General features: G+C 39.3%; 1 protein-coding gene across 2 annotated transcripts in view; it reads right to left on the reverse strand.

The window, feature by feature from the left end:
- Positions 1-952: 952 nt before the first annotated feature.
- The window catches only part of cops5 (COP9 signalosome subunit 5), a 31,631-nt gene continuing 9,559 nt past the window's right edge, over positions 953-23,024 (reverse strand). For both annotated transcript variants that reach the window (XM_067980301.1, XM_067980302.1), the window contains exons 3-8: positions 21,610-21,738; positions 19,276-19,341; positions 18,346-18,431; positions 17,243-17,354; positions 1,937-2,085; positions 953-1,430 (exon numbers count right to left, since the gene is read on the reverse strand). In XM_067980301.1, the coding sequence (XP_067836402.1) occupies positions 1,340-1,430; positions 1,937-2,085; positions 17,243-17,354; positions 18,346-18,431; positions 19,276-19,341; positions 21,610-21,738 (633 nt within the window). In that variant the 3' untranslated portion in view covers positions 953-1,339. The remainder of the gene's footprint in view (positions 1,431-1,936; positions 2,086-17,242; positions 17,355-18,345; positions 18,432-19,275; positions 19,342-21,609; positions 21,739-23,024) is intronic.

Below are 23,024 nucleotides of genomic sequence, written 5' to 3' on the forward strand. Positions count from 1 at the left end.
CAGACCCTTCATGATTTTGAATACCTCTAGCAAATCTCCACGCAACCGTCTCTGTTCCAAGGAGAACAACCCCAGCTTCGCCAGTCTATCCACGTAACTGAAGTCCCTCATCTCTGGAATCATTCTAGTAAATCTCTTCTGCACCCTCTCTAAGGCCTTCACATCTTTCCTAAGTGCGGTGCCCAGAACTGGACACAATACTCCAGTTGTGGCTGAACCAGTGTTTTATAAAGGGTCGTCATGACTTCCATACTTTTGTACTCTATTAATAAAGCCCAGGATCCCGTATGCTTTTTTAAACCACTTTCTCAACCTGCCCTGCCACCTTCAAAGATTTGTGCACATATACCCCCGATCTCTTTGTTCCTGTATCTCTTTTAGAGTTGTGCCCTCTAATTTATATTGCCTCTCCTTGTTCTGCCTACCGAAATGTATCACTTTGCATTTTTCTGCATTAATTTAATCTGCCACATGTCTGCCCATTCCATCAGCCTCTTGAAGTCTATCACTATCCTCCTAACTGTTCACTACCATTCCAAGTTTTGAGTCATCTGCAAATTTTGAAATTATACCCTGTACACCCAAGTCCAAGTCATTAATATAGATCAAGAAAAGCAGCGGTCTCAGCACTGACCCTTGGGGACCACCACTGTACACCTCCCTCCAGTCCAAAAAAGACATTCACCACTACTCTCTGCTTCCTGTCCCTTAGCCAATTCTATATCCATGTTGCTACTGCCCTCTTTATTCCATGGGCCACAATCTTGATGACAAGCCTACCATGCGGCACTTTATCAAATGTCTTTTGGAAGTCCATATACAAATCAATTGCATTGCCCTCATCTACCCCCTCTGTTACCTCATCAAAAAAGTATCAGGTTAGTTAAACCGCCACATTTGGAAGATGTATTTGGTGCAATTCAATTTTAAAACAAAGTAATTAAAGTACAACTTCTGGTATATTAACTTGTTTTAATAACACACTGAAGCACATATGGTTTACACTTTTCCATTTTTAGAAGCTCCATAGAGGATTTTTTCTTATTCTAGACTCCTGATGCCCCAATAAAGGAGTGGGTTTACCCACAATCAAGGGAGGTGGTCTGACAACTGCCATTTTATGACATTTTGGCAATATTGCCTAAAATTAAGAGTCAACATAATGAAAACTAATAAAAACAGCCAGTAGTTCTCATCAATACTCATGTACATGGGTCACCAGCATCCTGGAGAAATAACCATAGATGCTGTCTGTTTAAAGAAGTTGAAATTGTAAGAAGTCTCTTCATGCATCACAAGCACATTCTACAAGGAGTTTCTTTTGCTCAGACTCAGTACATTAGGCAGAAGGTATATTGATCTGATTGAACAGTTTATCCTTAATAACTTGAGACATCAAACCATGTATTGCTTCTATAGTAGTCTTGCAGCTGTAAAACAAACAGTACAAATAAAAATGATTAAATTGGAGCTGTTAAAATCTAGTTTGTTTCCACAAATGAATGAACTCAAGGTACCAATGGAGTACCATGCCTCCACTAGTACCATACCCAGTGGAGGCATGGTACTTTCTGGGAAAGGGTGAAAAGACAAAGTAATCCCATGCTACAGTGCCAGAGAGGACATCCTTTTGAATATTCACTACACTTAGCGATATGCCTTCTCCTTTATTATCTCTTCCTTCTTCCTCCAACAGCCCTGGCAAAGCTGAAAAAGTCTACATTTGCAGAATAATGTGTATACATTTATATTGTTTCATTTCACCCAATAGGCAGTAAATTTTAATTCTAAAAATAGAGAAAAACTGAGCTGTGGAACACTGCAGCTTTAATTACAGTAAGTTTTGAACTACCTCTTAGCTAAATATACAATAAACAAAATATATAAATAGTTTGGTGGGTTTAGATGTGAGATTTTAAGATGAGTACACCCTTACCTGTCTCGTGTAGCTTTGGCCAATTTGTCCTCAGATTTTCTGTCATGCGTGTCCAAACCAAGCATAAAACTGCCTCGACCAAGCTGGGCTTCTGATTGTTCCAACTTTTCAGACAAGTCAAAGACTTGCCCTGTGGTGTAATCAGCATTCTGCAGTGAAAAACAATGTTAATGGACATTAAAAAAACAAATATAGTCATCAGGTGAAGTAGCGTTAGACAGCAGAAGAGAATTGGATCAGGGCATGCAGACACAAGATTTTTAGTAAGATATTTCTCTACATACAGCTGGGAGACTCAAACAATCTGCTACAGTATCTCCACTGATGGGAGTGTGTAATAACAATGTGACAAGTTTATATATAGAGTTTCCATTATAAATGTAGACATAAGAATTTATCATGGAAATGTATAGAGGTAATGACAGAATATATGACTTGAAAATAAGGACCACCACATCCGTGCAGCCTGGTCCAAATATCCCCTATCACCTGAAGTCTACACGTAACCTTAAATCCCTGTATGCAACACTAAATGAGGCCAACTACTAACACATTAAAAATCATACATCTGCATTCACCCTGTCAACTTTTTCTGTTTTATCATATATAGTAACTTACCTACGTATTTAATTTTTGTAACTTACCAGTTTTAAAGCTGAGAATACACAGCAAGGTGATATGTAATATCATATCATATGCAATATGGGAGCATATATTTAGTAGTACTGGGTGGAGGAATGGGTCTTAGCTTCACTGAGGGTAGTCCAGGCAGGACTAGGAAATAGTCCTAGGTCTTTGGCAGCTCTGGGGTGGAGGCCGTGAAATTTGCAGCACTGCAGTGGGGCTGCTGGAGCTCAGCAGCATTGGGGGATCTTTTGGTCTGGCATTACTGTGGAGGGAGTAACCTGTGATTTGGCAGAATTATCAACCGAATGTGGGGTTTGGCTCACTGGTGGATGTGTGGTGTCTGCCAGCAGTGAGAGGAGATGGAAGGCATAGGCATCATAGCACCGATGGAGGAAGTCCTCAAGTGTGGCAGCACTGGTTTGTAATTTTCTAAGCAATCTCTGCAAATATATAATTTGATATTCTGTGACTGTTTTCTTAAAATTTCTCTGCCTGTGCCTCTTTCTATCTGTGTGTCTCCCTTTGTTTAATATGTTTCTGAAGTTCACAGGATAGTTATAGATGAGGAAGGCCATACAGACAAATTTGATTCATCCATTCCAAAGCACCTGACATTTCCCCCATTGTAGCATCCGCTTGTTTCTTGAATGATTCCATGGATTTATCCTCCACTATTATATCTGGGAGCCGTTCCATGCATTGATACTTCTTTGTAAAGAAGAATTTCCTGACATCAGTCATAAATTTGACTTTTACCACTTTGAACTTGTGTTCCCTTGTCCTACACTCATAATTTAATATTCCAACTTATCTTTTCCACTCTCAATCATCTTTTATAACTCTATTAGATCATCACACGGGCACCTACTTCCCAGGTTGAAAGCCCAAGTTGCTTCAGTTTTTTTTCATAATTTGAACTTCTAATGCTAGGGATCTGCCTTGTGTTTTTTCTCTGCGTTACCTTTAGTGCTCAATTATCTCCCTTGTGACTCACTGATCAGAACTGGATGCAGCACCCAAGTCTGACCAGACCACTTATGGTTTGATTATGACTTCCTTTGACTTATTCTACTGTTTTGGCAGTGGAGTTCAACATTATATTGAATTTATCGAATGCGATTCCACATTGGTTGGACATGTTTAGTATTAAGTCTACTAGGACTCCTATGTCTCTTGGCTAAATCTACACCATTCATGGAGTATGTGTATCACACATTTTTCTTTCTTACATGCAATACTTTGCTTATCTGCATTAATTTTCACTTGCCATTGTTCTACCCACGTAGTTATGGTGTCTAACTCATTTTATAATTTGAGCTGCTGCTTCTGGTTCACTACCCCTCCCAATTTGGTATTATCAGATTTGATCATTTTACACTGAGTTTGAGTCCAAGTCATTTATGTAAATAAGAAACGATAGTGGTCCTAACACTGGGGTACCTCACTCGGTACTCTTCCCCACCCTGACACAAGTTGTCTAATAAGTAGTCTGTTTTCTACCCTTGAGCCAGTTTCTTATCCATTCCCAGGGTTTATCCTGAATCCCCACAGCTTGGAGTTTGGAGTTTGATTAATTGCCTTTCACGTGGAACTTTTTTCAAATGCCTTTTGGATGTCAAAGTACATGTCATAGAGCTTACCACAGATCACATAGGTTGTCACTTCCTTGAGGAGGCTGGTCAGGCAGAATCTTAACCTTCTGGATCCATGCTGATTGCTGTTTAGTAGGTTATTATTGTAGACAATTCTCATGTTTACTCTTTATAATCAATCCCATTATTTTACTTAGAATGGAACTGATCTGTAGTCACCTATGTCTATTTTGTCATCCTTTCTGAATATGCACACCAAGTTGGCCAGTTTCCACTTGACTGGTACCTCCCCAGTGTCCAATGACTCCCTCATAACGCTCATCAGTACTTAAAAAAAAAAAATCGCTTCTCTAGTTTTTTCAGCATTGTGGGATAAATACAATACGTCCCTGAGGATTTATTAGTTCTTAGCCCTGTTAGTCTGTCTAGGACATCCATTTTGTGTATATCAAACTCATTGATTTTACTCAGGTTATCTCTGTTTGGAGAGGGCACGTTGCCCAAAGATTGGCAGGCAAAACTGTAATTGAACAGTGGGCGGCCTTTAAGGAGGAGATGGTTCAGGTACAGTCTAGGCATAGCATCACGAGGCAGAAGGGTAGGGCTACCTGGATGACAAGAGAGATTGTGAGTAAGATGAAATGAAAAAAAGGGACATATGACAGATGTCAGGTTGATAACACAAATGAGTATGAGGCAGGATATAGAAAGTTCGGAGGGGAAATGAAGAAGGAAATAAGAGGGGCAAAGAGAGAGATCGAGAATAAACTGGCGGCCAACATAAAAGGGAATCCAAAAGTCCAATACAGGCACGTAAACAGTAAACGGGTTGTAAGAGGAGGGGTGGGGCCGATTAGGGACCATAAAGGAGATCTACTCATGGAGGCAGAGGGGATGGCTGAGGTACTAAATGAGTACTTTGCATCTGTCTTTATCAAGGAATAAGATGTTGCCACAGTCTCAGTAAAGGAAGGTATAGTTGAGATACTGGAAAGGTTAAAAATTGACAAAGAAGAGGTACTTGAAAGACTAGCTGTACTTAAAGTAGATAAGTCACCTGGTCTGGATGGGATGCAACCTAGGTTGCTGAGGGAAGTAAGGGTGGAAATTGTGGAGGTACTGGCCATAATCTTCCAAACATCCGTAGATACAGGGGGGTGGTGCCAGAGGCCTGGAGAATTGCAAATGCTACACCCTTGTTCAAAAAAGGGTGTAAGGATAAACCCAGCAACTAAAGGCCAGTCAGTTTAGCCTCAGTGGTGGGGAAACTTTTAGAAATGATAATCTGGGACAGAATTAACAGTCACTTGGACGAGTGTGGATTGATTAATAAATCCATGCTGGCTTTCCCTAAAGACAATTTGTGTTTAAAAAACTCTATCAGGTTAGTTAATGAGGCTTGTGTAAACAATTTTACAACACCAAGTTATAGTCCAGCAATTTTATTTTAAATTCACAAGCTTTCGGAGATTTTCTCCTTCCTCAGGCAATGCAACAGAGAAGGTAGATGAGGTGGCGTATATGGATTTTCAAAAGTCGTTTGATAAAGTGCCGCATGGTAGGCTTCATCATCAAGATTGCGGCCCATGGACTAAAGGGGGCAGTAGCAACATGGATACAGAATTGGCTAAGGGACAGGAAACAGAGAGTAGTGGTGAATGGTTGTTTTTCGGACTGGAGGGAGTTGTACAGTGGTGTTCCCCAGGGGTCAGTGTTGGGACTACTGCTTTTCTTGATATATATTAATGACTTGGACATGAGTGTACAGGGCACAATTTCAAAATTTGCAGATGACTCAAAACTTGGAATGGTAGTGAACAGTGAGGAGGATAGTGATAGACTTCAAGAGGACATACACAGGCTGGTGGAATGGGCGGACACGTGGCAGATGAAATTTAATGCAGAAAAATGCGAAGTGATACATTTCGGTGGGAAGAACGAGGAAAGGCAATATAAACTAGAGGGCACAACTCAAAGGGGTACAGGAGCAGAGAGATCTGGGGGTATATATGCACAAATCATCGAAGGTGGAGGGGCAGGTTGAGAAAGTGGTTAAAAAAGCATATGGAATCCTGGGCTTTATAAATAGAGGCATAGAGTACAAAAGTTTGGAAGTCATGACGACCTTTTATAAAACACTGGTTTGGCCACAACTAGAGTATTGGGTACAGTTCTGGGCACCACACTTCAGGAAAGATGTGAAGGCCTTAGAGAGGGTGCAGAATAGATTTACTGGAATGATTCCAGGGATGAGGGACCTTAGTTACGTGGATAGACTAGAAAAGCTGGGGTTGTTCTCCTTGGAACAGAGATGGTTGTGAGGAGATTTCACAAAGGTATTCAAAATCATGAAGCGACTAGACAGAGAGAAACTGTTCCCATTGGCGGAAGGATCAAGGACCAGAGGACATAGATTTAAGGTGATTGGCAAAAGAACCAAAGGTGACACGAGGAAAAACTTTTTTACATAGCGAATGGTTAGGATCTGGAATGCACTGCCCGAAGAGGTGGCGGAGGCAGATTCAATCATGGCCTTCGAAAGGCAACTGGATAAGTACTTGAAAGAAAAAAAAATTGCAGGGCAACAGGGAAAGGGCAGGGGAGTGGGATTAGCTGGAATGCTCTTGCATAGAGCCGGCGTGGACTCGATTGGGCCGAATGGCCTCCTTCCGTGCTGTAACCTATGATTCTATGTCTTCCCTGTGAACATTTGGCGGAAATAATCGTGCAGAATATTTACTATCTTGTGCTTATCCTCAGTTTTGATTCCATTTGTATCTTTTATGGTTTTCGCTTCTTTTCTGACTACCCTCTTCCTAGTATATTACTGAAATAATATTTTGCTGTTATGTTTAGCTTCTGCTGCCAGGCTTTTTCTAGGTCTCTTTGCCCCTCTGATCACCCTTTACTGCATTTCTGCATTTTCTTCTACTCATTCCAGTTAACCACGCCACCATTCTTCCTGCAGGATTTGTAGAGGTCAATTAAGATATCACGTTTAAATAGTTTCTTATTCCATTTTGGGTCGTGTTTGTTTAGTGTAAGCTTGCCGAGCATTATACCTTCACAGTTGTTCCTCTACTTAAGTATCGTTGAACAACCTCCCCCAATGCATCAGCTGTTCCCTCATTTAATTGAATTGAGCCCTTTTCAAGTTATAAACCTGGTTCCTGGTCTTAGATTGTTCTGACTCGGAAATAATGTTAAACTTGATTATTCTGTGGTCAGTGTTCCCCAGGGAGTTCTGTAGCTTCCATGTTTTGTGCATTATCAGGGTAATTTATGAATATCAGGTCACAATTAATACTGCCGCATCACTTCCTAGGCACAATGATTAGAAAACAATTTGGTTTATATTTGGTCAATTGAAATCTGCTTTAAAATAAGAACATAAGAAATAGGAGCAGGAGTAGGACATATGGCCCCTCAAGCCTGCTCCGCCTTTCAATAAGATCATGGCTGACCTTCGACCTCAACTCCACTTTCCTGCCCGATCCCCATATCCCTTGATTCCCTTAGAGTCCAAAAATCTATCAATCTCATTCTTGAATATACTGAACGACTGAGCATCCACAGCTCTTTGGGGTAGAGAATTCCAAAGATTCACAACCCTCAGTGAAGAAATTCCTCATCGGAGTCTTAAATGGCTGACCCCTTATCCTGAGGCTGTGTCCCCTAGTTCTAGAGTCTCCAGCCAGGGTAAACAGCCTCTAAGCATCCACTCTGTCAAGCCCTCTTAGAATCTTGTATGTTTCAATGAGATCACTTCTCATTCTTCTAAACTCCAGAGAGTATAGGCCCATTCTACTCAATCTCTCCTCATAGGACAACCCTCTCATCCCAGGAAATCAATCTAGTGAACCTTCATTGCACCACCTTTAAGGCGATGCATCCTTCCTTAGGCAAGACGACCAAAACTGTACACACTACTCCAGGTGAGGTCTCACCAAAGCCCTGTACAATCGCAGGAAGATTTTCTTACTTTTGTACTCCAACCTCCTCGCGATAAAGGCCAACATACTTGCCTTCCTAATTGCTTGCTGTACCTGCTTGTTAACTTTGTGCTTCATGTACAAGGACACCCAGATCTCTGAATATCAACATTTAATAGTTTCTCACCATTTAAAAAATATTCTGTTTTCCTATTCTTCCTACCAAAGTGAATAACCTCACATTTCCCCACATTATACTCCATTTGCCACCTTCTTGCCCACTCACTTAACCTGTCAAAATCCCTTTGCAGACTCTGTCCTCCTCACAGCTCACTTTCCCACCTAGCTTTGTATCATCAGCAAACTTGGATACATTACACTCAGTCCCTTCATCCAAGTCATTAATATAGATTATAAATAGCCGAGGCCCAAGCACTGATCCTTGAGGCACCCCACTAGTTACAGCCTACCAACTTGCGTAACAACCTTTTGTGTGGCACCTTATCAAATGCCTTTTGAAAATCCAAATATACTACATCCCCTGGTGTTCCTTTATCTACCTTGCTAGTTACATCCTCAAAAAACTCAAATTTGTCAAACACGATTTCCCCTTCATAAAAGCATGTTGACTCTGCCTAATCATATGATTTTCTAAGTGCCCTGTTACCATGTCCTTAATAATGGATTCCAACATTTTCCCAACTAGTGATGTCAGGCTAACTGGCCTGCTGTTCCCTGTTTTCTCTTTCTTGAATAGTGGGGTTACATTTGCTATCTTCCAATCCACCGAGACCATTCTAGAATCTAGGGAATTTTGGAAGATCACATCCAACGCATGCAACATCTCTGCAGCCACCTCTTTTAGAACCCTGGAATGTAGGCCATCAGGTCCAGGGGATTTGTTACTTTTAGTCCCATTAATTTCTCCAGTACTTTTTCTTCACTAATATTAATTACTTTAAGTTCCTCACTCTCATTAGGCCTGTTCCTCAGTATTTCTGGTATGTTTTTTGCATCCTCTACTGTGAAGACAGATACAAAATACTTGTTCAATGTCTCTGCCGTTTCCTTATTCCCCATTATATATCTTATCCTGTCTCAGTCTCTACGGACTCACGTTTACTTTCGCTACTCTTTTTCCTTTTTACATACTAGTAGAAGCTCTTACAATCTGTTTTTATATTTCTTGCTAGTTTACTCTCATTTTATTTTCTCCCTCTTTCAATTTTTTGGTCATCCTTTGCTGGTTTCTAACATTCTCACAATCCTCAGGCTTACTACTCTTCTTGGCAAAATTATAAGCCTCTTCTTTTAACCTAATGCTATCCTTAACTTCTTCAGTTAGCCACGGATGGATCACTTTTCCCATGGAGTTTTTATTCCTCAATGGAATGTATATTCATTTTGAATTATGTAATATTTCTTTAAACGTTCGCCATTGCTTATCTACAGTCATATCTTTTAATCTAATTTCCCAATCAATCTTAGCCAACTCGCCCCTCATGCCTATGTAATTGGCCTTATTTAAGTTTAAGACTCTAGTTTCAGACTTAAGTATGTCACTCTCAAACTCAATGTGAAATTCTATCACATTATGATCACTCTTCCCTAGAGAATCCCTTATTATGAGATTACTAATTAACCCTGTCTCATTACACAAGACAAGATCTAAGATAGCCTGTTCACTAGTTGGTTCCACGATGTATTGTTCTAGGAAACTGTCTCAAATGCATTCCATGAGCTCATCCTTCAAACTATTTTTGCCAATTTGATTTGCACAGTCAATATGAAGATTAAAGTCCCCAACGATTATTGCATTACCTTTGTTACAAGCTGCTCTTATTTCTTGATTAATACTCTATCCAATAGTAGAACAACTGTTAGGGGGCCTAAACTATTCCCACCAGTGTTTTCTACCCCTTGTTATTTCTTATCTCCACTTATACTGATTCTACTTCCTGATCTTCCATGCCAAGATCCCTTCTCACTACTGTCTTTATGTCATCCTTTATCTAGGCGACACCCCTCCTTATCCATTTTGTCTGTCTTTTCGAAAAGTCAAGTACCCTGGAATATTTAGTTCCAAACCTTGATGTTACAAACTGGATAGCCAGGTGGTGAAGGATTGAATACCAGAGCCTAGTCTTCAGTTGCTTCCAAGCCTTTATTCTCAGAGCTCCACATTACACCCACACCACGCCCTTGATCAGCTCTCTTATAAATGTATACAAGAGAGTTGCCAATTGATATGCACCACCTGAATACAATTAAATCAATTAGTGTTAAATCACATGGATACAATTAACACTTGGTCACCTGGCAAACACGTCTCTCGGCCAGGCTAGACCTAGGCTAAGACTTTAGTACTAAGGGAATGCTTTGCTGTTGGGCAGAAAAACAACAAAAAAACAAAAAACTATTTAAAAAATTTCCATATGGCCACTGGTAGTAAAAGGATAGTGAAGGCAGCGGTAAGTAAGGCTGCCAAGAGATGAAAGAGGCAATTGCAGAGATACTAGCAAGAGCTTTGCCTCGGTTTTCACAAAGCAAATGGATATTGGGATTATGGAAGCACCGGAGGCCAATGTAGAACAATGCAAGGTTATTATTAAAAGAGAAATGGTACTAAAATGGTTATTCATCCTTAAGGTAGACAGATCACAGGGACCTAATGATTAACATCTGAAGATTCTGACAAGAAATAGTGGTGACTCAGACCATAATTTTCAAAAATCCTGTACAAAGGAAAAGGACCAAGGTGGTTAAGGGTGACCTGATAAAAGGTCTTCAAGATCCTGAATGGTTATGACAGGATAAATAGTGATACGTTGTTTTCATTGGTCAGCGAGGTGGTAACAAGTCACCACAAATTTAAGATAATCAGAAAAAGAACTAAAGGGGAGGTTAGAAAAACTTTACATTAACTGTTAGAATATGGAATTTTCTGCCATAAAACATTGGATGCAGAATTTGTGTACTTTAAGAGGGTATTAGAGAGTTCTGTGAAAAGAATAATATTTGGGGGTTTGGAGAATAAGCAGGAGAATGGAATTAGACTAGGTGGCTTATGTGGTAGAAAACACCAGTGCAGACTTAATGGGCCAAATGGCCTGTTTCTGTGCAGTATTATTTTTGATTCTATGTTCAACTGAGGCCCTATCTGCTTATTCTGGTAGTTTGGGTAAATAAAAAAGATCCATTACACTATTCAAAAAGGAACATGAAGTTCTCCTCTTGTTGATTGAAGGAGAAAACATCAAAAACAGATTAATGGTCATTCTTCTCACTTGTTGTTTGTGTGACCTTGCTGTATGCAAATTGACTTGTCGTGTTCACTCACTTAAAAGTGACTGCACTTCAAAAAAAAAATTATTTGGATGGGTAACACTTTGGGCTGTCCTCACTTGGATCCACTCTTACTTATCAATAACGATCACATTATAACTGTCACAAATTCAAATTTTGCAAAACTAGTAAAAGTGAGGTACGTAGGTCTTACCGTTATCCACAGTAAGGGACGCATTTCACAGGAACATAAAGGTACAAGAGCATTCCTTCCCAAACTGCCAGTTTTTAAATGTAATATAGATTTACAATGTTAATGTGTCAGATAAGAATTTGGACTAAATCACTGACAAATTACTGGATCAACACACATTTTTCCAGAGAAATGATTCAAATAATTGTAGCGGCCAAGTACAGTATTAGAAAGCAGGCTCTGTCCCAGTCTCTATATCTGATTAAATCACACCAATGATACAAATTCATTACATATATTCAATGTCTAACAATTTCAGGTGATATAGATGGTTATAATTATGCTTAAATATTTCATGCAGTGCCTCTGCAAATAACGTGCTGCAAAACCTCATTTTTCTGGGAGAAATCTGGAGAGAACAACTTAACTGTCAAACTTGTTGATCAGTTGAACAAAGAAACATCGTTTGCACTCAAATATCAATTTTTCTAATTCTAACACTTAATTTATAGGAGAATTCATATGGTAGTATGATAGACATGAAGTAATTTCGGTTTCTTTCAATACCTTACCAGGTAACAAGCAACAGGAGTACATAATCATTCCAGCTTAAGACGACTCATAATGAAACAGGAAATCCACTCCAACCTTACAAGTTATTGTTCTACTCTACTTATTGACAACGGCATCATCCCATTTAAAGATGGCCACCTTTAAATTCCACTGCCTGCTGTGGACCATGTACAAACAGACTTCATTTAATCAGCAATGACATTATTTGTTTTGTCTTTAGGTATTAAAGAAGCCTCTGCAAAACTGCAGACGGCCAGGCGCATTCCAGCAATAAAGGTTTATTTAGGCTTTCAAGCCTTTCTATAGATGGTCTGAAATATCATTGATCCATGACAGACCTAGATAGTATTACAAAGATTTGTTGTTGTGAAATTGAGGTATATTTTTGTCCCTGATAATCTTGGTCCAGGTCACTTTTTCTACCAAGCTAATTAAGAGCTATTGCAAAGAAATCTATGAAGTCTGAACAGAGTCTTACAACTTGAATGATTTGGAAGTCAAATATATCCAGATTACAAGGGTAACTGAGAACTGTTGTGACCGGATTGCAGGCCTTTTTGCTTCACCAGTTTTATACTTTTTTAAACTGCATCATGAACCTTGTTTGTGCACAACTGGGCTACTAGCATAGCGGATGAGATAACACATCCAGCAGTAGTGCTTTAATTACATTGGAAAATCACAAAGATTGCCCTGTCTGTGAATTTGACATGACTGTCAAAGGTTAAGTGAGTGGGCAAAAATTTGGCAGATGGAGTATAATGTGGGAAAATGTGAACTTGTCCACTTTGGCAGGAGGAATAGAAAAGCAGTATATTATTTAAATGGAGAGAGAGATTGCAGAACTCTGAGGTACAGAGGGATCTGGGTGTCCTAGTACATGAATCACAAAAAGTTAGTATGCAGGTGCAGCAAGTGATTAAGAAGGCAAATGGAATGTTGTCATTTATTGCAAGGGGAATGGAATATAAAAGTAGAAATGTTTTGCTATGGTTGTACAGGGCATTGGTGAGACCACATCTAGAATACTGTGTGCAGTTTTGTCTCCTTATTTAAGAAAGGACGTAATTGCTTTGGAGGCGGTTCAGAGAAGGTTCACTCGACTGATTCCTGGGATGAGGGGTTATCTTATAAGGAAAGGTTGGACAAGTTGGGCCTGTATATATTGGAGTTTAGAAGAATGAGAGGTGATCTTATTGAAACATATAAGATCCTGAGGGGACTTGAAGGGGTAGATGCTGAGAGGATGTTTCCCCTTGTGGGAGAGACTAGAACTAGGGGACACAGTTTAAAAATAAGGGGTCTCCCATTTAAGATGGATATGAGGGGAAATTGTTTCTCTCAGAGGGTTGTGAGTCTGTAGAACTCCCTTCCCCAGAGAACAGTGGAGGCAGGGTCATTGAATATTTTTAAGGCTGCGTTAGATAGATTCCTGATTAATAAGGGAATCAAAGGTTATAGTAGGTAGATGGGAAAGTAGGATTCAGGTCAATCAGATCAGCCATGATCTTATCAAATGGCAGAGCAGGCTCGATTGGCCGAATGGCCTACTCCTGCTCTTAATTCATATATGTTTGTATGTAATCTTCATAGTTCTATGCCTCAATTGAGTGAAAATGACCATTGGAAACAGTTTTCACCCAATCAGTTGACAATTTAAAAAAAAAATGGTAAATAAGATCCTTGTTATAGAAATGAAAGTAAAACTATAGGTTAATGAGCAATAAATATACTCCTAACATTTTAGTAGTTTTATTAATACAGATTGATATCCTGTGGCATTGTACAAGGGGAGTCAAGACCAAGTGTTGTCTTCACGTGAAGCAGGGTTAGAACATAAGAAATAGGAGCAGAAGTAGGCCACATGGCCCCTCGAGCCTGTTTCGCCATTCAATCAAATTATGGCTGATCTTAAAACTCAACTCCACTTTCCTGCCCAATCCCCATATCCCTTGGTTCCCCTAGAGTCCAAAAATCTATCTTTCTCAGCCTTGAAGACAGGGTTAGAAGGCAGGGGATAATTGGACCAGGGCATGCAGACTTAAGTCCCCATTTTGAAGTCATATAATCTGTCCTTGTTTTTATATTTCCATTACAATTTCCTATGTCCATATTTATAATGGAAACTGCATACATAAACTGTAAAGCTGTAATTACATCCTTCCACCAGTGGTGGTGCTGTAGCATCTCCATTGGAGGGTAGCATTACAGCAGGACATCGGCAGTTATTATTCTAAATGCAGACCTAGGAATTTATAAAAGAATAAAATGACAAAAGGCTCAAGATTTTTAATGTATTACTCAGAGGTCTCCTGTGGCACTGCTCAGTGAGCCACAGGATTCACTGTTTTACAATAGGGGTGTTTATGTCAAGTAAGGGCCACTGATTTACAGTGACTGAATATGTCATTCCATTTTCAATGAATTCTGAGATTTATACTGGTGCTTTGAGGACTGACTTTGACAACTCTGACCATTATCCTATGTAAACTAAATGACTAGCTTTAATATGTATATTTTCCTATATATTTCAATTTTAACCCTAATCATTTTCAATGCTGAGAACACGTAGTAAGGTGATATGCAGCTGCACCAAAATCTGGTATTTAGCAGTACTGGACAGGGGGAATTGGGATTAGCTATAGTTAGAGCAGTCCTGCACTTTGATAGAAATGGGAGCAGTCCTGAGCTTGGACAGAACCTGGGTGCGGTCCTGGAGTTTTACAGTAATGAAGTGAGACTGCTGGAGTTTGGAAGCATGGGGCCGGTGGCCAGATTGCAGAATGACAAATTTACATAAGCAAAACTCATTATGAGTGTAGATATAGCAATTTTTAAAAAGTTGACGAAAGTGTGGAAAAAAAAAATCAAACATGAAATGAAATTGTCCAGATAGGAAGTCTGTGCAGGAGACAGAGGAGAACATTTGCAGGCAAATTATAGAAAGATGCAAGAACTATACAGCAGTGATAATGGGGGACTTCAATTATCCCACTATAGACTGGGATAGTAACAGTGTAAAGGGCAAAGAGTACCACATATTAGACTTGTTAGCAAAATTAAAGCCCATGGAATTAAAGGGACAGTGGCATCATCGATACAAAACTAGCTAAAGGACAGAACGCAGAGAGTAGTGGTGAACGGTTGTTTTTCAGACTGGAGGGTCAGTATTAGGACCACTGCTCTTTTTGATATATATTAGTGACCTGGACTTGGGTATTGAGGGTATAATTTCAAAGTTTGCAAATGACATGAAACTCAAATGTAGTAAACAACATGGAGGAAATAGACAGACACATGGCAGATGAAATTTAATGCAGAGGAGTGTGAAGTGATGCATTTTAGTAGGAAGAATAAGGAGAGGCAATATAAACTAAATGGTACAATTTTAAAGGGGGTGCAGGAACAGAGAGATCTGGGGGTGCACATATACAAATCTTTGAAGGTGGCAGGACAAGTTGAGAAGGCTGTTAAAAAAGCATATGGAATTCTGGGCTTTATTAATAGAGGCATGGAGTACAAAAGCAAGGAAGTTTTGCTAAATCTTTATAAAACACTGGTTAGGCCTCAGCTGGAGTTCTATGTTCAATTCTGGGTACCACACTTTAGGAAGGATGTCAAGACCTTATAGAGAGGGTGCAAAAGAGATTTAGTAGAATTGTGCCAGGGATGAGGGACTTCAATTATGTGGAGGGATTAGAGAAGCTGGGGTTGTAACAATACGCTGCCTGAAAAGGTGGCGGAAGAAGACTCAATCATGGCTTTCAGAAAGAAATTGGATAAATACTTGAAGGGAAAGAATTTGCAGGGCTATGGGACTAACTGGATTGCTTTTACAAAGAGCCGACATGGGCTTGAAGAGCCAAATGACCTTCTCCTGTGCTGTAACCATTCTATGTTCTCCTTAGAACATGATGTGGAGATGCCGGTGATGGACTGGGGTTGACAAATGTAAGGAATCTTACAACACCAGGTTATAGTCCAACTGTCAAAAACAGTTGGACTATAACTTGGTGTTGTAAGATTCCTTACACTCCTTAGAACAGAGAAGGTTAAGGGGAGATTTGATAGAGGTGTTCAAAATCATAAATGATTTTGATAGAGTAAACAAGGAGAAACGGTTTCCAGTGGCAGAGGGGGTTGGAGAACACAGGTCTACGTGATCGACAAAAAGAGTCAGTGGCGACACGAGGAAACTTTTTTTTAAACGCAGCAAGTTGTAATTATCTGGAATGCACTGCCTGAAAGGTTGATGAAAGCAAATTCAATAGTAACTTTCAAAAGGGAATTGGATAAATACTTGGAGGGAAAAAAATTTACAGGGCTATGAGGAAACAGCAGGGGAAATGGGACTAATTGGATAGCTCTTTCAAAGAGTCGGCACAGGCACGACGGGCCGAACGGCCTCCTCCTGTGCTGAACCTACTATGATACTTAAGATTTGTAATAAGATAGACAAGGAACGAAAGTGATTAAAAATAAATATGGACAACTATTGAAGTAAGAAAGAGAGGTTAGAACATGTTGAAGAACTGCATGTCAAAGAGGCAAAGCCAGTTTACACTGAAATAGGGAAGGAAGGAGGTGGAATAATTACTGAGTACATATCCTGCAAGGAGGAAGATATGTATGAAGTTCTCTGACCCCCACCCCGCTACAATTGTTAGTAGGGGTTTCTCTCCTCCCTATCCCAATCTAATTTATGACCATCGGCTGGACCTAGTCTGTAGGTATGACAACTCTAGCTATGTGTTAGGACTGACCTAACTGGAGCAAAGAGGATCAAGATTCCAAGGATTCTCACTCAGCTTCACTCCAACGTCAGGTTGGACCCTCACTCGCATTTTTTGGCGGCATTTATACTATAATCTTAGCGTCAGCGCAAAGCAATACTACTTTGCCCCAATGTTACAGTTGTAATATAAATGCACGACAAGTCTATAGTTTTTGATTTGCATGTGGGCCGAAAGCACTCAGCGCAAAAAAAATTCCTGCAAATGGTGAACAAATCAAGTAATGTCGTACCAGTAAAGATAAATAACTTTGTCCCATTGCATTCATCACCACCTCAAATTAATTCAATTCAGAAATGTAGATAACTCACTGTGAGCAGGCTTGAAGAGCTGAGCGTGTTCACCCAATATTTGTTCCACAGAAGTTCAAGTAGTTTACGATCCAGAGATGATTTAAAATAAGTAACCTCAAGGGCATAATACCTAAAGAAAAAAAAATTCTTCATACCACATCAAACCACAACATTTTCTCTCTGTGTACATAATCCGTAATATCGTGCTCACTAAGAACCGCTCACTATAATTCTATCTTCCTCTGTCGTCTATCGTTCACAATGCCCTCCTTCTGCTAGAAGCAGCTGGAAATGGGCTTTGCTACAGCCACCATCAAAACTGCTTTGTATTGGATGCCATTGTGCAGTAAAATATACCTGTCAACTTTCACAGGAGCATGATCAGACAAATTTTCAACCTAAGGAGATATTAGGACAGGTGACCAAAAGCTTGGTCAAAGAGGAAGTTTTTAAGGAGCGACTTAAAAAGGAGAGAGGTGGTGACTTCCTGTGTGCAATGGCACTGGACTGAGAAAGGCCAGTGACTTCCAATTTTCACAAAATTATCAGAGCCATTGAAGCCAATCCAAAGTACCAGTAGAAATTTCAGAATACCTTTTAATAAAAATGGTATTTGACTTATTCTACTCCTGTAAATCGTGCCCCTGATGTCATCCCCTATATGATGTGGAGATGCCGGTGATGGACTGGGGTTGACAATTGTAAACAATTTTACAACACCAAGTTATAGTCCAGCAATTTTATTTTAAATTCACAAGCTTTCGGAGACTTCCTCCTTCCTCAGGCAAACATTTGCCTGAGGAAGGAGGAAGTCTCCGAAAGCTTGTGAATTTAAAATAAAATTGCTGGACTATAACTTGGTGTTGTAAAATTGTTTACAATCCCCTATATGGCATAAGCACCACCCCCTCCCCCCCCGGCCATTTCATGAAAAACAGTGTTTCCCCGACTCATCATGAGCAATGCCACAGGAAATCTGATATCCTGCACGACGTCACTCACAGTGAGTCAGGGGATACTCTAAAGTGCCACGTTTACAGGAAGTATGCAGGATACAGAAGGTTAATACATTATTGAAAAGCACACACACACAAAGAAAAACTTGCTAGGTGGTTACTTACTGTTTGCAGTGTACCCCAAAATCTTCTATTTTATTAAGTGGAATAGTCTGGTATTCTGATGGACCTTCATCAGGTGGTTTATAGCCCTAGAAAATAAAGCATGAATAGAATTTTTTTACAAAAAGATAGTTTTAAATTTGTCAATTTTACCTATACAAGATTTAAAAAATTTTTTTTAAAAAGCCACTAAGCAGAAGATTCATACTATCCAGTTTGCATTTATCTTAGACTCTCTCCCAATGTTTGAAATGGTGAGTAGTTGAGCCCTCTAGCTGAGGGAGGTTCGAGTTCTACATAGGTAAATGCGCAAGGTTTTGTGAATAAAATTGATTAGCCAGAGGCACAAATTGCTCTGGGACTGAGAATTAAACATTTTTGGTTACAAAATATTCAGGTGGGATAGCACTGGGGGGGGGAAAAAAAAGTAGATAAATATTTGAAAAAGGAAAATTTAACGGGTATGGAGAAAGGGCAAGGGATGGGATGAAGTCATAAGTTTTGATCAACTCCTTCATATTGATTAGGAAGGTCTGACATTTGATCCCTGGTCTGTGCAGAGTTTATTAATCTCAGGCAGAGTGGCGGTAAGGGCACTACAATTTGTCTCATTGCCCAAGAGGAGAGGGGGAAGAGGAAGACTGGCAGAGTTCCTGTTTCTGATTGTTATTTAGCAACCTCAGCCGGAAGTTCACATGTGTGGACATTGGGTGAGGGCAGATCACCTAGGATGGCTCTACCCCTTTCCACCCACACCCCCACCCATTGCCATCAAATAGCCTACTCACTGTAAAGGTTCATATATGAAGCACAGCCAGGTACAATAGATGCATATGGTACTGGGTGGAGCCTGTAACAGTCAATGTCTTCAGGAGAGGAGGAAAGGAAACAAAGGGAAAAAATTAGCAGAAAAAGAGATGAAGGAAAATTTACCTTAGGATATGTCCTGAAAGCCCCTAGGTTTACTTTCCCAGCAGATATAGTTCTTGTAGGGTCAATCTGAAAACATAAGTTTTGATCAACTCAACTGTTTAGAGATACTTAATATGGCACAAAAATCAACAGCAATTGCCTTTTAAAACAAAAAGGGCAACTGAAACATTAACGTGCACTGCACATACAAATAGTTCAAGTGTGAATGTGCCTTTGGTACACTGTACTATCACACTGTAAACTTCTCAATCTACTCCTTCAGAATACTCATTAAATTAAGTTACTTTGACAATTTGAAACAAATACAGTTATGCTAATGCTGAAAGATGGATTTAAAAGAGTTCAATTTGGTAATAACATACTATATAATATACAAAGCTTTACATAGATCATGACATGACAAATATGGTGTTACATGAAAACCCAGCAAAAGTAGGTGTTGCGAAAAATTACAGTGGATATACTGAAATTCCTGGTGGAGAATGAGTGAGCAGTTTCACGCACACATACCCATTTCCTCTTGATTTGAAAATTTAAAGGGCACACATAAAAAATTTGCCAAAGAAGGTGGAAGTGAAGTGCAGAAGCTCAGTAGTAATTGGAGATTCCATTGTCAATGCAATGAACAGTTGCAACGGAGGGCGTCAAATGCTTCCCAGATGCCAGGGATATCACAGCGTAGTGCAAGAGATTTTGGAGTGGCAATTGGAAAGTCATAAGCTGTGGTTCATGTTGGAATCAATGACATAAGAAGGAATAGAATTAGGGTGTTGTAAAGTAAATTTCAGCAATTGAGAGGTGGATTAAAGAGCAAAACATCAAGGGTAGCAATCGCAGGATCATTCTTGGTGCCATGTGCTAGTTAATATAGGAATAGTAAATTAAGATAGTTAAGTGCACGGTTAAGTGAAGGTGCAGGAGGGAAGTTTGAGATTCCCGGGGCATTGGGATTAGATCTGGGGTAGGAGTGTCCTGGATGGATAGGCCTCACCTGAACAAAGTTGGAACCAGTGTCATCACTGCCAGAGTAAATAGTGTTGTGGAGAAAGGTTTAACTTTGTCAGAACTCATAGGGTAGGGGAAGTGAGAAAAAAAACGAGGAAGCGGAAGTAAAAAGGACAAGGAAAAAACAAACAAACAGTTCAGAATGACTAGGGATGAAAATGATTGAGTCTGCTAGCAGAGGGAGGTTCGAATTCTACATAAGTAAATGCGCAAGGTTTTGTGAATAAAATTGATTAGCCAGAGGCACAAATTGCTCTGGGACTGAGAATTAAACATTTTTGGTTACAAAATATTCAGGAGGGATAGCACTGGGGGGGAAAAAAGTAGATAAATATTTGAAAAAGGAAAATTTAACAGGTATGGAGAAAGGGCAAGGGATGGGACGAAGTAGATAGCTCTTTTGGAGAGCAGGCACAGATGCAATGTGCTAAACGACCCCTTGCTGTGCTGAAAAATTTAAATAGTTAAAGACAAATCAAATTTTGGATAATGCAAAGCTGAATGAATAAGAGGGTAAACTGAACATGCAGAAATCTAGTTACAGTTTTGTAACTGATGAATGCGAACTAAGATAGTCATTAAAGCTAATTCAACACAAGTGCGAATTTCAATCTGGAAGCAGAGTGAGTATGAGCACGCACATATATAAAATTCAGTCCTTATTTTGAAATCATACATTTTGTTCCTTTTTAATAAAAAAAATCCTATGTGAACAATTATAATGGAAACTGCAACATCTTCAGGGTCTTTTTTTTTACATTGGTAGTTTCCATTATAAATGTTCACATAGGAACAGGAGTAGGCCATTTAGCCCTTCGAGACTGTTCAGTCATCAATGAGATCATGGCTGATCTGTGACCTAACTCCATATACCTGCCTTAGCCCCATATCCCTGAATAGCTTTGGTTAATTTCAGATTTAAAATTAACAATTGAGCTAGCATCAATTGCCGTTTGTGGAAGAGAGTTCCAAACATCTACCACCTTTTGCGTGTAGAAGAGTTTCCTAACTTCACTCCTGAAAGTCCTGGCTCTAATTTTTAGGCTATGTCCCCTGGTCCTAGACTCTCCAACCAGCAGAAATAGTTTCTCTCTATCTATCCCATCAGTTCTCCTTAATATCTTGAAAACGTCGATCAAATCACCCCTTAATCTTCTAAATTCCAGGGACTAAAACCCTAGTTTGAGCAATCTCGCCTCGTAATTTAACCCTTAGACTTCAAGAGTGGTTATAATGGAAAAGGTTGGCAGGAAGTGCACGCAGATACAAGAATTTTAATATATTAATAGATATATCTCAGATCACATACAAATATAATAGGGTACATACCACAACTGCTACAAATGGTTCCTGGAACTGTTGATTCAACATCTGAGTACTAACATCTATTCCTGAAAGCCAGCATCCATAACCTGGATGACTGTGATACCAGCCAATCGCATTTTCAAGACGTCCAACCTAAGGTAATTGGAAAATAAAGTTAAATACATAATAGGAAAACAGAAACAAGTTTAAATTGCATTCCTCAAGCACAAAAAAAACCCACCACGGGTTTAGTTTTAAACTGAATAGCTCATAACAGTGTAAACAGAACTGGTGCGAGGAACTATTAGAGAAGCTAACTATTAATCAAAAACAAAAAACTACAGATGCTGGAAATTTGGAACAAAAGTAGAAAATGCTGTAAACACTCAACAGGTCAGTAAGCATCTGCAGCGAGAAAAGATGTGTTAATGTTTCAGGTAGACCCTCATCAGAACTAATGGAAGGTTTATACCTGAAATGTGAACTCATCAATTCTCCCCACAGATGCTGACTAACCTTTTAAAAATCAAACTCAACTGTACTGTGACTTATAAAATACTTTTTTCATAAGAAAAAAAAGATTTTAAAAAATGAAGACCTTTTGTTCGATCCATTTCTGTCTTTTACAATATTTTAAACAGTAAATGCTGATGACAGCAGTCTTGAAGCGAGTATTGAGTCGAATTGAGTGATGGAGCTTAATTAACATGCACAGTTGATGCCAAATTATTCGTGGATTTACGATGGTTTCTCTACTTAGGTTCGTTCAACTTCCCAATAGTCAGGTTCAGCAATTGCTTCAAACAAATATCCCCAAATGATATAACAGCACTCATTGATTAAAAAAATAGGCAAGAGGGAAAAACCAAATAATGTTTAGTCATAATTCTTTGTAATTGATTTTTTTTTAAATGGCCCCAATGAGACTTCATAAGTTTCCAAAACATGGCTTAAAACAAAGCCACTTTAGTTTATCAGTTATCAAAACTAAATAGCACCACCTGCTGGCTTACTAAAGCATTTTTTTGTTTCTGATTTGAGACAAAATAAAATAAATCCTGTGTTAAAGTACAAATCGACCTAGCTATTAAAATCCAAGTCTGATTATACCCAACTTATGGATGATTATCTATTCTTGCATCATATGTATGTTAAGTACCTTAGTACTAAGGAATATCACCACCAGGTATTGGAAGGGCTGGGGAGAAATGCATGAATCTGAACTATCATGTATACCTTCCAATTCTATGCCTGGATAACCATTCTAGAAGGAAACAGTTCTGCCCAATTTCACCTTAAGGGATTGCCATAATTTCCTCTAGAATTGGCAAGTGCTCACACCTCCTGAATAATTTTCAACCCTAAATTCTGTAATTAGAACTCAACAGAGCCTTTCTCTTCCCTCTCAACAAGTTATCTCCACCCCTCGCTCAGATTTC

The sequence above is a fragment of the Heptranchias perlo genome, chromosome 3 (assembly GCF_035084215.1).
Source record: "Heptranchias perlo isolate sHepPer1 chromosome 3, sHepPer1.hap1, whole genome shotgun sequence".
NCBI lineage: Eukaryota > Metazoa > Chordata > Chondrichthyes > Hexanchiformes > Hexanchidae > Heptranchias > Heptranchias perlo.